Raw genomic sequence first — 17,685 nt, forward strand, 5'->3', positions numbered from 1 at the left:
TTATATTAATAATAATGTTTCTGTAGATGATGTGTTTAACTGAAAAAAATATATAATATGAATAAGGAGAACAGCTCCTTAGCGTCATTTGTTGCCAGTTTACTAGTTTTTCACACTGCAGTGAAATATGATTAGGCCTATGATCGGCACTTTATTGACACAGTGCCTTTAAAAGTAATTGTCTCCAAGCCCAGTACAATACATCAAGAACGTAATACACACATTTTTGTAGAAAACTACAAAGCAAACAAAGCAGGTTCAGAAGATCTAACCACCACCACAGTCTTTCTGGAAAAAAAGTGTGTTCTGGAATGGTGTGCCAGAAGGTGAGGTTCGGGCACAGCAGAATGAGGCTCCATCTCCCATAGAGAGCAGACGAACAGAGGGAACGTGGTACTCCAGAATCAGCCAAATGAAGGTCACATGGAGGGAGGGAACAGATTACATATCGGTTAGATACTGAGGAGGCATGTCATATAGGCCCTTGGACGGAAGCAGAAAGATACTTAAATCAACCCGAGACCTGACAGCAAACCGGCGTAGACTCAACCTAGCTGGGATTCCAAAAATACAGTATTGCACCTTGCAGGTAGAGACTTAATCTTAGAGACCCCTGCAAATAGGCTGCTGGAATAATTAATCCTGGAAAAAATCTGTGTGAATGCATTTTGCAGCTACAGAGCCAAGCAGCACTGGCGGCCGCCAGGCAATATATCTTACATGAAGGTGCTGCGCTTCGGAAAAGATGCTAAACCAAAGTCCTGACTGCTTGGTCAATAAAGGTCCCATGGCACTGCGCAAATAGATGGGCCCCTAGCCCTGGTGTCATGGCTAAAAAACACTGTAAATTTATACAATCCAGCCTCTGTAAAGTTCCTTCTCACTTCTTCACCTGACCTGCAATTTAGTCATGCTGCAGGTGTAGACATAGTTGAAAAACTAACATCAAGATTTAGTAGAAGGAGTAACAGTATTTCAGAAGAATCGGTGAAGCCATTTCTAACACATAGCAGGAAGAATCGGTGATCTGCTGGCGCAGAGCAGCTCCTGTCTGTCACCCAGGGGTGGGGGCTGCACTTCAGTGGGGAATGGAGTGGTTCTCCTCCAATATGTAAAATTATTTGGGATCCTCTGGGATCAGGCTATAAAAATTCAATTATTAGTAAGCCAACATGACGAGACAAAAGAAAACCTGGATGTTAAAAGTTAAAAGCTATGCAATTGCAAGAAAGTCTACATTTAAATTGGTAGCAAGTATATTGCTTCTTGTCAAAGACTCATTCAGTTTAAGGAGCAGAGACAGTGGAAAATCACATTGAATAACAGGTCCCCTTTGACATTATAATGAAGAAACAACATCAGCTCAAAGACTTTTAGAATGCAGGATCCAGGAACAAAGGAGACTGCCTGTCCTATAACACAATAAGCCCATCATGGGATGACTTGACCCTTTGGAAATCTTCCCCCTCTCGCCCACGGGACGCCCGCTCGCCCTCAGACTCCAGTAGCGTGGCAGAGCAGGCAGCCACAGAGGACAGTGACCGCATTGTGGAGCACATGGCCCCTCATGGGAACTGTCCCCATCTGTCAGAATGGAGCCCTTCCAGCAGACACGACGCACAGTGTGGACTCCCATTGCTGCCAAGGGATCAGCACATCAGGAGAACCAGCGTGACTTGTAATAATATCTTCCTTCACAAACAGTCTTAGAAACGAAGGATTTAAACAGACGATGTAAAAAACAATGATTTTTCCTACTGTCGAAGGATAGGTTAAAGTGCTTGGGCACGGTGTAGAAAGAGCCACGCAGACGTTCTAGTGAGATGTTGTGCTCAAATCTGTCTTGTCTTTCCGTAGGACTGCAGCATGAAACAGAAATGAAATTTAAAACTAAGCATGAAATGTAAGGAAACCTTCTAATGATTCACGTTTAGAAAGCTTTCAGGAATCAATTAAAAACACAATAAAACTGCAAAAGTGAAAAATTGCTTCTGTTAACTTTGCCTTTTTTCCCTGTTACAGCTTCAGAACGCAATAATTTACACAGTGGTTTGTGCAGAAACCGAAAGCCTAAGGGCTGGAAAAGAAGAAAAGAATTTTCATATCTAAGCTTCCCAAGTCTTAAAAAAAGTAAAGACTGAAACCCCGAACACTGTAAAAGTAAGAAACGGCACATCATACAAATTAAGCATGCTCATGAAAGTTTTATTCCTGTGCTGTAGCTGCTTGAGCCTTATTGTCCTACTTTACCACTTCAGCCTCACATGAAGGTGTGAAGCCAGCTGCTCGTTCGTCCCACCACAACAGTCGCTGGGGTTTGTCCTCACAGAAACACAGGTGTACCAGGTATACACGGGTACAAGGGATGTGACTCGTGTCAGCTCCCCCCGAGCACCACAGCCTTCCCTGAGAGTGACCCATACGACGGAGGGGCAGCCCAGGCGCTTGCACAGCTCTGTGGCGAAGTGGCTCGGGCTCTGCGTCTGTCACCAGAAGGCTGTGGGTTCAAATGCCAAGTGAGGTGCTGCTGTTGTCCCTTTGAGCGTGGAGCTTCTCTCAGACTGCTCCAGTGAAATACCCAGCTGCACAAATAATCCGCTTTGGATAATATCATGAGCGGAATAAAGCACCAATAATACCTGCAGTAAGGAGCAAAAGCATGGCTGCTGAAAGGAATACAAAGAGATCCCATGTCCCAGAAGTCTCGACACCTCCCAGAATCAGGACATGACTTTCACCCTGCTTATAATCTCTCCCTCTGATACCTGGAATCCTTCTCTACACAGACAGAAGCTGCAGGGGTCAAACACAGGTCATCTGGAACAGGGATTCTCAAACACACCTGCTGGCTCTCATTGCAGCCCAGCTTAAGCACCTAACTGGAGCCTGAGTTGAATGTTTCAGAACTCTGCAGCTAGACTACTTGCATGTGCTCACACCAGACCCTGGCAGCATATCATTCCCACAGTTGAGTCTCTACCTTGGCTGCCTATAAGGTCACGTATTCAATACAAGATCTTGTTACTGACTTGCAAGGCACTAAACAATCTGGCTCCATCACACATCTCTGAACTCCCCCATGTTTATACTCCACCCTGTAAGCTCCGTTCACTATCGGTGACCGTGCCTTCTCTGTCCCTGCTCTAGGGTTGTGGAATGACCTTCCTCAGACTTCAAGAGAGACACCTTCTTTAACTCTCTTCAAACCTAAATTTAAAATGTACCTATTCACCAAGGTCTACGTCTGAGTGCCTACAGTCAATCTCTAAAAACCTGTATGCTCTTTTTTGTTTGTTTTGTTTTTTCTTCATTTACTTTTATTGGACTTTGTTTTTGTCTTGTTTCTTTATTCATGATGTACAGCATCCATAGATTTCAAGAGGCACTTTATAAATAAAACTTGTTGTTGATGTCGTTGTTGTTAATTAAAAGAGTTACTTGATTAGAATAACTTTTTATTCTACCCAGACGTTTGGGATTTCATTCTACTTCTGAAATGAGGTGGTTTAAAGGTGCCATCCAACAAGTTTAAGAGCTGAAAACAGTCAAACAGTCAATTAAAGTCTCGATTGTGTAACAGAGCCCTGCTGGAACAAAACCCACCAGGTATGTGAGCCTCCAAGGCCAGGACTGGGAGCTACTGATCTGTAATAACATCCTGCCTTCAACTCCTTATGATTCTCAACACCTGTGCATGTTAGAGGAATTAATGGCTGGATTTCAAAGGAAACTCATGGCTGCGTGCTAGTATAAAGCTTACAGATCAGCCCCTAAATGTCTATTCGCACTGCCAAGTGCAGTCCCAGATGAGTTTACAGACGATATTGCCTACCGGAATGCATCCTTTTCAAGTGCTGACAGCTGAGGATCCATACCGGCCACAGAGCTGCTACAGTACAAATCTGATTCTAGCGTCCCCCTGCACACAACTGCCTCACTAAAGCACAGGCTGAGGAACATAAATGAGCATACAAATGGTCTAATATTTTACAGAGACTTCGGTTACATATAACTCGCTTCTTCAACCCAACAAGCACAAAGTGAAAACGTTGCTTTGGAATCTGACTGGGATCTCTGAGCTTTGAAGGCCGAGTGCAGAAATGCAGTCCGAGACTCCAAACCGAGCAGCAGGGAGAGATTTGAATTAACCCTGAACAAGCAAAGACGTGCCACCTTGGTAGATTACAGGCACTCATCTAATAGACAATTTTTATTCATTTTTTTTTTAACACACACTGAGAATTCTGAATTGGGGGAGAGAATACACTAAGGCTTTTGTATTCATTCCTCTTCACCAGCAGTCTGAGCTCTGTCTTTGTTTATTAAAAGCATGGTGCTCCTCGGAAATGCCATATCCCTCTGGAACACTGTGCATCTCCATGGGACCCTCGTCTGCTTAGTACTGCATACAAGTGTAACACACAGCTGCACCCAAGGCCATACAGGCAATGAAAGAAACCACTGAAGTCTTGATCTCCCCTCCCAGAGACCTGAGCTGAAAGTCAAAGGATGGCACATCCAGACACTGAGCAAGGAATAAGCTTAAAAGAACGTAATGAGCTTATAAGGGCTTGCTCTGGCTAACGAACAGTCATGGAATGATAATGCCGTGTGAAGCTGCTTAATTGAAAGGAAGGGATATCTCCACCACCACATCCCTGCCCCTCTGGCCTCTCTCTCAGCATAACAGGCAGGCCCGCGGCTCTCACTGTGAAACAGGACAGGAAGAAAGCGGTGCGGTGTCTGGGGAGGACAGAGGAACTGAAATCCGACAACAAAGAGATCAGACCAGAGCAGTGAGCCAAGGTAGAATGAGCTGAAGAAAAAAAGGTCGCACTGGCAAATTCCCCTAATGATCACAAACCTGAATGACGCCAGACGTTTGGTATCGAGTTCACCACTCCTCACACTCACACGCCCTCCCCACAACCACACCTGCTTTGCATGGGACAACACACACAGCACATTCCTTGAGAAGTCATGCAAATACACAAAAGCACAATCGTCTTTTCCAAAAGAGCATAATTAATTTCCCCGTTGCAAAAACACCCTAGCAGGCTCCGTGCTGAAAAGCAGGAACAAAGAAACTAAACCTGCAGTTTTGGCTGCAGAGCCTCTTTAGGTGTGATGGCAGAGGTGGAAGAAGGCTCCACAGCCAAAACTGCAGGTTTAGTTTCTTTGTTCCTGCTTTTCAGCATGGGCCTGACCTCCTCTCAGTCCTCCACAGCCCGCACGCTGCCACAGTTAATTTGAACCTTTAATAACTAAACTGAAAGCATGTGCAGCAGCCCGGTGTATATTATTCAGTAACCCCGCAGAGAAACAAAATAAGAGCCAACAAAGACAAAACACAAAATCTCAGTTTCCTAACACATCTACAGATATTTAATAACTCAGCCTCAGACTCACTTGTCATTCATGTCACTGTGAGCACTGACAGATCCACAATCTGCTAAAAAACCATGTGCCTGCCAAGTGCTTCATTCACAAGGCGGCACTCCAACTGTGACAGAACACAACAGTGCTTCTGCTCCAGTCAGCCACACTGTGACAAACACAAGCACGCGCGGTATCACAGCCTTCCCACAGCCAGGAAGAAACAAACAGGCAAACTCTTCAGAGGCAGCAGACTGCAGCTCTCAGCACCAGGACGCCCAGGAGAGAGGCATCCATAAACACGGATGAACTGAGCCCGAGTTTATCACGGTAGCCCACTGGGCGCAGTGCACTCTTAACCCTTGAACACAGTAAACACCCCGCAACAGAGCAACTGCTCTTGCACAAGCATGCAGGAGAGTGGCGACAAACAAGACAAGAGGAGGCCACTCAACTCCTTTAGCTCGGACGCTGCTAGCTGCATGATCCCAAGATCTCATTCAGCTTTTTCTTAAAAGAAGATGGGGTATTATCTTCAACAGCAGCTTGTTCCAGACTTCCACCAGCCTCTGTGTTGGAAAGGACTTAAAAGTGCAGACAGATGGATCTTTCTCGGTGTCTGGACATAAGCCTGCTCGTTCCCACTCTTTTTCTCCCCCCGATGTCCGAATCCCTACTCCCCACCTCGACACAGGTCGCCGCCTCCCTGCCTGCAGCTCCCACTGCAAGACCAGGATTTCTCGCCGGCTCCCCTCCTCCCCCTGTCCTCCCCTGGCTCCGCCGTTATGTAACTGACTCGGCAGCAGCGCAGCCCAGCACTCCTCACAAGCACCCCCCGCCCAGCGGCTGGGTGTGGCAGCGGCAGTCCCGACAGCCCCGACAGCCCCCCCCCAGCTCGGCTGCACATCTGGACCACAGAGCCCCCACACAGCAGCGCACCCGCGCGCTAAAGCCAAGCTGCACAGGCGCGCGTGTGTGTGCGTGGTGGAGGTCTGGAAACGCGGGCAGGCCGAAGCTCGTTATGTAACGTTCTCTAGGCTGGCAGAAATCAAGCCTGATGGAACAGTGCTCAAAAAGAAAGAACTGCAGAGTGTCTTCCCCTTGTGCTGTCTTGCTTCCTTCCACTTGAAGAAAGTCTGGTCTCAAAATAATTTACAACAGGGCTCCCCTTAGATACTGGTAACAGGCCGGCTGTCGTTAATTACAGAGATCGGAGTAATCCCTCTTATCAGCTCTTTACAGGATCACTTAACCTTTACAGTTGTATGCAAAAGTTTGGGCACCCCTGGTCAAACTACATTTTTCACTGAATCTGTAAGTGAAAAGACATTAATGCAACCTTTGCAGGGTATAAATTTAAACATGGGTATTTTCTGCACATTTTAACACACAAGTACTATTTTTGTGCTGAATTCAACAGATTGGAAAAAATAAAACAGCGAATGCTGCATGTGATAATGGTAATACTAATAAATAATCGTGCAGGAAAAAGTGCAGGAATAAGTCATGTTTAAATTTATACCCTGCAAAGGTTGCATTAACGTCTTTTCACTTACAGATTCAGTGAAACATGCAATTTGACCAGGGGTGCCCAAACGTTTGCATACAACTGTATATGCTTCTCTAGACACTTCAACCAACCAAACGCCCTCACAATGACAGCTGCTGTGTTACAATACTGCAGAGTGTAATTTGTTTCACTAATTAGGTACTTATTTGCAATCTAGTTGGAAAAATTAGCAAGACTTCAGAAGAGTCAGCGAAGCCACTTCTAACTTGCAGTGGGGCTGCTGGCGCAGTATCTGGGTGCTGAACTCCAGCGAGAGATGAAGTGTTTCTCCTCCAATATGCATCTCACGTTGGGGTCCTCTGGGATGAAAAGCGCCACATAAATTCTATTTAAAAATTACATTAAAAAAAAACAGCATCAGGTGGTGGGCCTGCCTGTTAGTTAACCCTGAAATGGGTCAAACAGCAACACGACAAGGGCAGAGCACAGCTCCCCCGCGCGAGACCGCGGAGTCTGATGGACTGGCCGTCCAGCCAAGGCAACCTGGAGCACAAGCGCAAAAGAAACAGAGGGTCATGCAGCACCTTCAGACTTTTTGGTAGTTAGGGGCTAATTGATTTGAGGTACTCATCAAGCCATTCCTCGCCAGAAGCCAGGGTACCACCTTCGGCAGCATGGCCATCTGAGAAAGAACACTCCTTCTGTTCTCACAGCTAAAGGCACATCCCTGTTGTTTCTACATGCTCTCTGCTCCAGGTTCATGTTTTGCTGTGGCCTCTGATTGCCCACGGAGTTGACTGTGTAATGTGCTCACATTCTCCTTATTAATATGTATCCTAACATTGTTTTCCTTTTTTTTTTTGCTTCCTCACAGTGCCGCGCACATGAAAATGAATAAGCACCTCAGTCATTTTGGCAAACAGCTTCTTGAAGCTCAGTGTTTCCCATTTTATAGTTATTGTTTAAGTTCCGGCTACCTGCTTGCAACACGTGAAATGCCGTCTGTCGGGTGTTTAGCCAGTCCAGAGTTTGGTTTAAGTCTCTCTCAATTTATTTTGTGGATTCTACAGAGATTGCCAACCCTCCTATTTAAGGGACGATCTGCAAACGTGGATGGTTTGCAAATTACTCTGGACTCAAGATCACCGTGCAAGTCCGAGCAGACAGAAGGGCTGGTCGGGGGGGATCAGAGCACAGGACTGACTCATCCTTCAGCCCCTCTCCAGACAGAGGAAACCCACAAGCCCTCTCTGAGACAGGGAGACGCCAACTGCAACGAGCCCTGCGCACAGCTACTACAAACACTCCGCCGAAAGTGACTTGTTCATCCCATCCCTTCCAACTGCTTCCTCAAAACCCTGCAATCATAAACTGATTTCATAGTTTTGAAGTTTCTTTGGAGCAAGAAACTTGCTGCTATTTCTGTCTCCTTTAGTGCAATTTAACACAGGAGAGATACAAGCTGAACTGGACCGTAGCTAACATACAGTATCGTGAAAATAAGAAAGACGACAAGCAGGAGGGGTCATCTATCTAGTCTGTTAGTGTGTAGCTAACAGGCCCAGGGATCTCATTAAGGGAAAGAAGCTGGAGTATCGGCTGCAACACTGCGGCAGGGTGGGCTGTTCAAGAATCCCACCAGCATTTTGGGAAAGAAGAGCCTCCTGCTCTCTGTTTTAAATACTCTTCCACACCGTTTCCAATCGCGCCCTCTGGTTCGTGTTCCACTATTGTGGTTCTTATCATCGTTTCCATTACCTTACATATAATAGAAGTCAGACTTATAGCCTAGGTTTACTTGGTTCAGTTTTCTCACCCTTTTTCTTAGGCTAGGTACTGCTTTAGCAATTCTCCAGTCCCTGGGTACAACTCCTGGCTTAAGGGACTGTTGGAAAGATTTGCGTCAATGGCTCCTGAACAACATCTTTCATTTCCTTCAGTAGAACTGGCAAGATACAATTCATTATGTTACTCATTCACAGCAGTCACCCGGGTGGGTGCTGAAGACAGGCCGGACAGTTTAATATGAGCAGGAGAGGGCTTACTTTGGTGAAGCGAACACTTCGGCAGGAAAACTCTCGTCCTCAGGCTGCAGGCCAGCCCACAGGGCAATCCGTTAAAGGATAAGGGAGCAATAATCCTTAAGGATTGGCTCAATCCCATCTCACACATTCCCTGGGTGCACACAAGCGCCTTCTGGCCAGTGATAAAAGGTGTCTGTGATCTGAGCTCCTGCAACAACAACGGATGCATGCCAATACATACAGCTGGGACTCGCTTAACACCTCATCATAAAGCCCCCCTGCTCACCCTGTCCTCTCCCCAGGGGGCCCTACAGTGCTCCAAGCCTTTAGGGTTTGAAGGTCACCACTAAGCCACCAGTTCCAAAAGACTTGGAACATTTTCACTGTAATCTACTAAGCAAGTGATTAAGCAGTTAAATTAAGGAGTTTAGAGATCATTAAGCCATTGCTCACCCCACAATGTCCAGAGTTATCTTGATCAGGTTGCTTTATTAACTCCCCTACAACTGGCAGGCATGGCCAGTCTTTAGGAAGGGGTGATTAATAAGATGAAGTCGACTGGGGCTCTTCAAGTCCAGGAGTGGAGACCCCTTAACAGCAACACACGAGCACTTACAAACGAGGGGAAGGCCAATTCCAGCCAGCTGCAGTGTACACAAACATTGTATTGCGAATGAAGTATAAACAGATATGACTGATTCTTGCGCACGAGATGTCTGCACAGTTTCAACTACAAGCCAGATGTTAACTTGTTGATGGCGCTGGACGTAAACTGAGGATGTTCTCCGTTTCGAAAATCTTTCAATTTCTTCTACCGTATTTGAGGGAACTTGACTGGACTGCACCGACGCCTTTAAATCAGAACGCAAGAAAAGGTTATGCAAGAGACAAGCCCACTCGACTCATTCGGCGGTCGATAGCCAGCGGACCCCCAGGTCTCAGGAGGCACTCTTGTGAAACAAGCATGGCTGGGCAGTTTGTTCCACAGCCCCACGAGACACCAGCAACACCAAAAGCCAATTATGAACGCCTACACTTCTACGTGCAGATCAAGTGATTCCTTTTCATTATTGTGGTTTTCTCCTCAGAACAGCAAAGGCCTCCGACCTGAAGCAGGCGTTCAGACATGTCCTCAGTAATGCTGGCTGTGCCTGTTCCTGGCTTCGAGCCTTGGCTAAATGCTGTAAACGCTCTGAGCACAGCAAAGGAGTAGGTATTGAAAAGGGAGACTGGGACGCAGGGCTAAGCGGCAGGACTTCGGTGTGCCTAATTGGGTATGTGGTTTTTATCGCTTTCTTAGTTATTAATACTAGCTTTTCACACACTCCCTTCTACTGCAATAAAAAATTAACAATTAAAACAATCAGCTGCATTTTCGTCCGATAGCTACTGTGGTTCTGTGCAGTACGGTACGTACAGTCTACACAAGCTTTGGGTGTTTTTCTCCTGTTTCAGTAACGAACGGCATCAAGGGGCTTTCTGAAATTGAGAGATCCAGGACCGCACACCTTTCTCAAGCCAATGAATGTAGCAGATCGAAAGCTACACTACAAAAAAAGGAAGGAACCTCATCGTACTGTCGCCTACTTCAGAGTTTCACAAAGAATATAACATGTTAAACCTGCCAATTTGCTTATTCACACCTTTTCTCCCTGATAAAAACCAGTTCACCCTCACAGGAGCACACACAAAGAGCTGACTCACTCACTCAGGTAAAGAGCTGGATTTGCTTCTTGCATCAACAGGCTACTAGGGACCAAACCGGCCAGGTGAACAGAACAGCATCTTTGCACTTCTGACCTTTTAGGTCACTCAGCGACCCATCTGGTAAACCCTGTTTTCTTTTATACTATTCTTATTTATACAGTGCCCCGTCATTTCAAGGTGCTCTGGAATAAAACAAGACAATGGCACAATAATATGCACAGTGACACTGAAGTGAGTACAGCAAAGCAAACAGAAACACGCCAATGTACAGTATAACATGGGGATCTTCAGCCAGGATTTGACAGCGCTGACTGACCTGCGAGATATTTCCACTGCCATGGTGCAACAGAACTGAAAGCATGTTCCCCAGGGTTGGGAAATGAGAGGACAGAGTCTAAAGAGCACGGGCAGTGTGTAGGTGTGTAGGACGCTGACAGTCAACTGATGCTGTCAGGAGACAGGCAGCGGGATTCTGAATTTTACAGTGAAATCCACAGGGAGCCAGCACGGGGAGGTGAACACAGGGGGAACACGTTCTCTAATTTAAGTTTTCCTGAAACAGCAGACAGTCCAGAAAACATCTGGCAGCAGCTGCAATATAGACTCTGCTTCTTGGTTAAGTAAACCTGATCTTTGTGCTACATGACAGCAGTAAGTGTCCAAGTGTCGAGTCTCATTAGTAAGAGATAACTGTGGTTAGTTATCTGAGGGGTACAACGTGGATGTACCATGCTTTCTAACACATTTCTCAGCTTTGTAGCTTTATTAGTTTATCTCCACCCTTATCAGTTCTTTCCTGGTCTCTTGTGCAACACCAGTCCATGTCACCAGCATGTACACTGTGGTGGTATTCACCCATGTCCCTGGCATAAAGCTTCAGCTGTTTTATGACAGTAAATCACTTAAACAGTCATGCCTTGCCCGTTTTATTGATGTACTGCTTATGTAACTATGGATGTTTGCCCATTATGCCTTCTGGCATGTAGGGGCAGCAACATCCTCTTGCTGTTTCTGTAACATGAGTTTTGTTTTGTTTTTTACAGGACAGGGTTGTTAGCCTTGTGCCCAACCTCCAACACGAACCCACTACCCCGGGAATGAATGCTGAACAGTATTCACTCTGCCTTGGTCTGGGGAGGTTCCGGTTTGAGCTGATTCAAACTGTGCCAAGAGAAGGTAAACGATCTTTTTTTTTTTAAACTAAGAAAAAAATGAACTTGATAATATCCAAAGAGCTACGCCCCTGCGCTGTATTGAGCGATAATACGTGTCTAAACAGACAAGGATGTAGCAGTCCCAGGAGGGCGCAGAGACGTGGCGAATTCCCTGCTGAACCTTCGCCGTCTCATAACTTCACACTTCACTCCACGGACGCAGAAGACTTTTTCCTGCCCCTGCCCAACCACAACAACAAATATGCACCTTTAGAGTTCAAACTTCCTTTTTTTTTACCAGCTGTACAGAAAGCAAACGCACGCCCCAATATTTCTGACGTTGGGGGGGGGTGTCTCTCCACTTCATGCACACAACGCCCACCGCAACGGAACGACCACCCGAGCTCCTGCCTTTCAGCCAGGACGGACACGCGAGCTGCACGCACACGCAATGGGTGTTGCACCGGGCTGCCGTCTTGAACTTCTCCCTCCCTACGACATCTTCATGCTCTGGCCAAGGTGCGACGGGGAGGCGAGCGGTCTGGCTGACAGGGCGCGCTCCCGGACACGTGACGCCCCCCCTCCTCCTCCTCCTCACTCCCCCGAGCCCCGGGATCCCCTCCTACCTTCCGCTCGCTCCTGCACCGACCCGCATGCCGCTTGGAGGGGGGGGGTCGCAAAACTTGTTCCCCTCAACCGCTGCCCAGCCGCCCGGCGCTCCGCCTCAACGGCAGCATCTCCTGCAGCAGCAGCGCCAGCCCGACAGCTGTGGCCAAGCAGCCCCGACAGTCGACTTCCCGGGATCGCAGCTGCACTCTTCCGTTTGTCTTGTGCGCTTTCAGTCGCTATGTGCAGCACGGGTAGTGGGGAGGGGGGGTCTCTACTCCTGTCTCGGTGCTCGCCGTTCTCTCCCCTCGCTCGCTTCAGCCCCCGGCCGCTACGCTTGTTGTCCCAGCTGATTCCCCAGCACCACATAAACACAACCCCCCCCCCCCCCCCCTCCTCCCCGTTGCTTGGATACGTCATCGCCCAGCACCAGCCAATCCGCGGGGAGCCACGGCCCGGGCAGCCAATCGCTGGCCGCCGCTCTCTTCTTAGCCCGGCCCCCTAAATAGCTCATTCCTCCCATTTAACCCCCAGGATTCCATACGTTAGACGCCCGCGCGTGTGCGGTCGGTTGCGACGCGACTGGAAAGGCAATTTTGTTCCCCGGGGGGCCTGACTACTGTCTATTAAGCGCAGACCACCAGTCAACTGGCAATTAAGAGACATTATACCACAGACGTAACATACTGCAGAATTCAGAACTACCTTCAATTGACATTAGGCGAGAAGGAGCCAAATTCTACGTTTCTTCACCGTTGAAACACACGACGTGCATCACTTACAATGCACCGCGTCTGTACAGCGCCTAGCTGACCCCTTTCCTTTCCCCCTCAGTCGTTTCCTCCTTTTAATAAAGTTTTTTTTAATAACTTCAACATGTCCTTTAAAGTCGCCGCCGATTTCTGGAGTGACTTTCTTTCTGTTGCCGGGTGGGCGATGTACTTGTCCGTTATAACAGCGCCTGTCGCCTTAGGAAGCTCATCTTTCATATTGCTTATCCTCATCAGCCGGCAGTTGTGTGCCTTCTCCTGCCGGCTGTGTCAGTTACAGATCGGTTCTCTGCTCTTTCAAATTATATTCTGTACACAGTACCACACCTTGAGAAGCGAGTGGCGCCCATTATTTCACTCGGTGCTTATGCAAAAACACAAATCGCCCGCCGAAACATTAGCCATTGTGTTTTAGGCGAAAACGTCTTCCTCACATACCTGGATTTTGTAAAAGAAAAACCTAACTTGCAGCTACGGGGATTTCTAGAGAGGAAGAATTGATTTGAATGACGGCTGACCAGGAGTCATTAATGAGATCTGGCTGGTTAAATTATTAGTAGAGCACCTCATTTGGGCTGTGCCTGTGTGTCGTTCACCTTGAAGACGGCAATCCGATTGTGATTTGAAGTAGATATTAATTCTAAGCATCGTTTCTCCTCTCCCAAACTAAGTTGCTTTGGTAAAAGCTATAGCTGCCCCAATAGTAGTAAACACTAGCCAGTCTTTGAGTTTGGTTCATGCTCATAACATACATATAGTACTGTGACTCCTGGTTGATCAGTATATTGTATGACTGCAGCACAGTGCTGTAAAACAATAAAATATAAACATTTAAAAGGCTCGAGAGCTATGACTAGGGGACTCAGTTCAAACAGAGTGAATACATGCCAATAAACACCATTTGTAAATTTAATTCGCTCATACTCATGGTTGATGACAAACACATGGAGAAAAACAGGGTTAATCCTCAAAGCCAGCATTACATGACAAACAGCAAACAGCTTTAAGGTAAATGACATTCTTGTCAGTACAACTGCTGAGAATGGAAAGAGGGTAATGTCACAACCCACAGCACATGCTAAAAATAACACACAAACCAAGCAATAAAACACCCAATCGCGTGAGTAAACTAGATTCCTAACACTGGTCAAAGTACCGCAGGAGCCAAAATCGGCCACTCTGAACATCCCAGCAGGACACACCTGGACTGGTCAGTCCCCTCTTTGGTGACCTCTAAGGTGGAAGGAGTTTCAGGTGTGTCACAAAATCTCCTGCCTGGAGAACGTGTTTTAAGTGTCTTACCTTGATAGGGATAAACCACTGCTTTAAAGTGTCGTCAGAGCAATCTGTACGCAAGCAATTATCATGTTCATATTAAGCATCACATTGAATGCAGTCCTGTACACCAGAGCCACGGATCCACCTGTAAGGCATTGCTCTCACTGGAAAAGCACCACCAACTGCTGAGCAAGAGACAGAGATGGTGGAGTTTGGATGAACTCCAGAACAGAATAGATTTAAATTATTTCTATCACTTCTAACTCTAAACTGGGTGCTCTGAGTTCCCGGGTTCTGTACTTTTTTTATTTTTCCCTGCCGGCTACGTGTTGCAGCAGCACTTACAAACAGTCTTAGAGAAGAGTCCAGGTGTTGCACAAAGCCGAACGTGTCACTGGCGTGTCAAGATGTGTTCTTAAACGTGCTTCTTACTCTCGGATCTTCAGTGTGGCTCTCTGCCATGGCCCGGGGGTTCGGCACTGCCTGCAGGACACTGACCTCACTGCGCTGTGCTGCCCTGCTCCCTACAGACTGAGTACAGGACACTGACCTCACTGCGCTGTGCTGCCCTGCTCCCTACAGACTGAGTACAGGACACTGACCTCACTGCGCTGTGCTGCCCTTCTCCCTACAGACTGACTACAGGACACTGACCTCACTGCGCTGTGCTGCCCTGCTCCCTACAGACTGAGTACAGGACACTGACCTCACTGCGCTGTGCTGCCCTGCTCCCTACAGACTGAGTACAGGACACTGACCTCACTGCGCTGTGCTGCCCTGCTCCCTACAGACTGAACACAGGACACTGACCTCACTGCACTGTGCTGCCCTTCTCCCTACAGACTGAGTACAGGACACTGACCTCACTGCGCTGTGCTGCCCTGCTCCCTACAGACTGAACACAGGACACTGACCTCACTGCGCTGTGCTGCCCTGCTCCCTACAGACTGAACACAGGACACTGACCTCACTGCGCTGTGCTGCCCTGTTCTGTTTGAAAATGAGCCTATATAAGACAAATAATAATCATGGTGATAAGGAAAAGTTTAACGAGCACTAATACTATGGAAGGATTGCATTCCACTGCTCATTTGAAATCTCTTTAGCCTCGATTCCTCGTGCCAAATTTAAAAATGCAATAGTTTAGTCACTGCCTCTAGTGAATATGCAGAGTATCACTGCCCCCCTTTCTTCCCTAGTTGCCTAGTTAGCTGAGAAAGACTGCTGATTCTCTCTGTTTAGTCTGCTTATTTGCTTTCTCTTGGTTACCACCTTGTTCTGTTTACAAAGGCATTATGGGTGTCATATAGTACATCTGCAATGTAGTGAAACCTTCACGCATCACACTGTGCTATGAAGCTATTTCTAAACTACTGCAGCCTTAAAAAAGAAAATAATAAGCTTCTTTGGACATTTTGCAGACTGGACGACTATTAAAGACGTAGGCAGGCAGCCAGTTATTCCTCCGAGAGTGAAACAGCATTACTTCACAGCTTGGAGGAAAACCGGCTTGTTTTTCCCACAATTCATCAATGCGGTGCCACCACTCTTCCCTCCCGCTATGCCCCCTTGGCCGGGACAGGAATGCCAATGCCGTGTCGGGTCCTGAGAACCCCACGACCCCTGACCCCTGGCTCTGCTGCATTGCAGCCAGGCTGAATGGCGCTTTCTGGGGGCTCCGGGGCGGCTCTGGAGGGGTTCCAGGGGTGAGCTCAGAGAGACTGGCAGCATTCAGCACTGTGGCTGAAACAGCAGCCTGGGCCATCTGGAGGAAGGGGCTGGGGGAGAACACGTCTGGCACAACTTGCCTCTTTTCCTTTCATTTTGCGCGGTGCTGGGCTCCCTCAAGAGTCTGTCCTTCACTTTAGCGCCCAGCAGAGCTGCCTGACACTCAGCTCAGACTCACGCTACCCCTGTGATGCAAACTCAGACTGAACACACTCCCAGAGGCCCTCAGCTCTTCGGCTCTCACTGCGGGCAATGAGAGCGCAGCGTACTGAAACCAGGCAGAACACCCTGTCACGAGGTACTGGATATTTCATTAAACGAAAGCTGCGCTTATTTCACAGCAAAATCAAATCTTTTTGTTTCTCTACAAGTAAGAGAAATTCCATGTGTTTGTTTTTTTTTCAGGATTTTGTCCTGGGTTTTTCTGCCTCACCACACAACAACACTTGGGCAGAAAGGCCGGCCGCCTCATGCCCAAGGACTGAACGAGCCGCTGGTCAGCACAGCAAACAGAACAGACAGAAAGAGAGAAGCAACCCAAGGAAAGGTTTATTTCGCGTGCTAAAAAATAATTAATAATAATAGTATAGTGCTTTTCTGGAAACTCCACTCAAAATGTCACTCCTCAGTGCAGAGGAGAACTGAGTGATGAAGTCAATTCAGACATGGGGATTATTAGGAGGCCATGATTGGTGAAGGCCAAGGAAAAAATTGTCTAAGACACCAGAATAACACCCCTACACTTTTCAAGAAACACCCTGGGATTATTAATGACCACGGAGAGTGAGGACCTCGGTTTTAAATCTCATCCAAAGAATGGCGCCTTTTTACACTATAGTGTTCCTCACTATACTGGGGCATTAGGGCCCACACAGACCGCAGGGTGAGCGCCCCCTACTGGCACCACTAACACCTCTTCCAACAGCAACCTCAGTTTTTCCCAGGAGGTCTCCCCTCCAGGTACTAACCTGGCTTACACCTGCGTGCAGTTATCCATTTATACAAGGGTATAGTATTTACCTTTCAAAGCCTAGACAAATAGGAAGACAGGATTTAGTTTAAAACTCTTATTTGAAAACTATCACCAGCACTGCTTCCACCGATACTGCCAATTTAGGGTATTGGAAAACAGAATTAACCGCTCAAGAGTGTATAAGAGTGCCACCTACTGGTCAGTCTGTGCCAGTTCACATGCTGCCTGCCTGCTGCCTTCCAAGTTCAACAACGTCACACAACCATGGGTCAATTTCATCAGCATGACCCCTTCACGCCAGTCCCGTACATTTTATAGGTCTGTTAAAAACATCTGTGAGATTTCAGACATCGATCTTTTGGAAATATTGAAGAACTCCGTACATTCATTCAGTGAGAAGGGATATCCATGGTTGCTCAATGCCCAGCTTTGTCTCCAGCAGCCTCTCCTCTGAATTACAATATGTCAGGCGCGCTCTAATTTGTCATAGAAGAAATATCTGTTCAAGAGAGCAGCGTTTGTTTCACACCTGGTGTTATGATTACCACTGTGTCCAACG

At 47.3% G+C, this 17,685-nt stretch overlaps 1 protein-coding gene across 6 annotated transcripts in view; it reads right to left on the minus strand.

Annotated features, from left to right (window-relative positions):
* Positions 1–17,685, minus strand: part of rhobtb4 (Rho related BTB domain containing 4) — a 78,232-nt gene that overhangs the window by 35,104 nt on the left and 25,443 nt on the right. The window contains exon 1 of one of the 6 annotated variants that reach the window (XM_069187467.1): positions 12,398–12,756. The exons of 4 other annotated variants lie outside the window; for them this stretch is intronic. In XM_069187467.1, the coding sequence (XP_069043568.1) occupies positions 12,398–12,426 (29 nt within the window). In that variant the 5' untranslated portion in view covers positions 12,427–12,756. Of the gene's footprint in view, positions 1–6,060; positions 6,142–12,397; positions 12,757–17,685 lie in introns of those variants that run through there. One more of the 6 variants, XM_069187473.1, reaches the window with a different exon arrangement.

This window comes from Lepisosteus oculatus, chromosome 3, assembly GCF_040954835.1.
Source record: "Lepisosteus oculatus isolate fLepOcu1 chromosome 3, fLepOcu1.hap2, whole genome shotgun sequence".
In the NCBI taxonomy this organism is placed as follows: domain Eukaryota; kingdom Metazoa; phylum Chordata; class Actinopteri; order Semionotiformes; family Lepisosteidae; genus Lepisosteus; species Lepisosteus oculatus.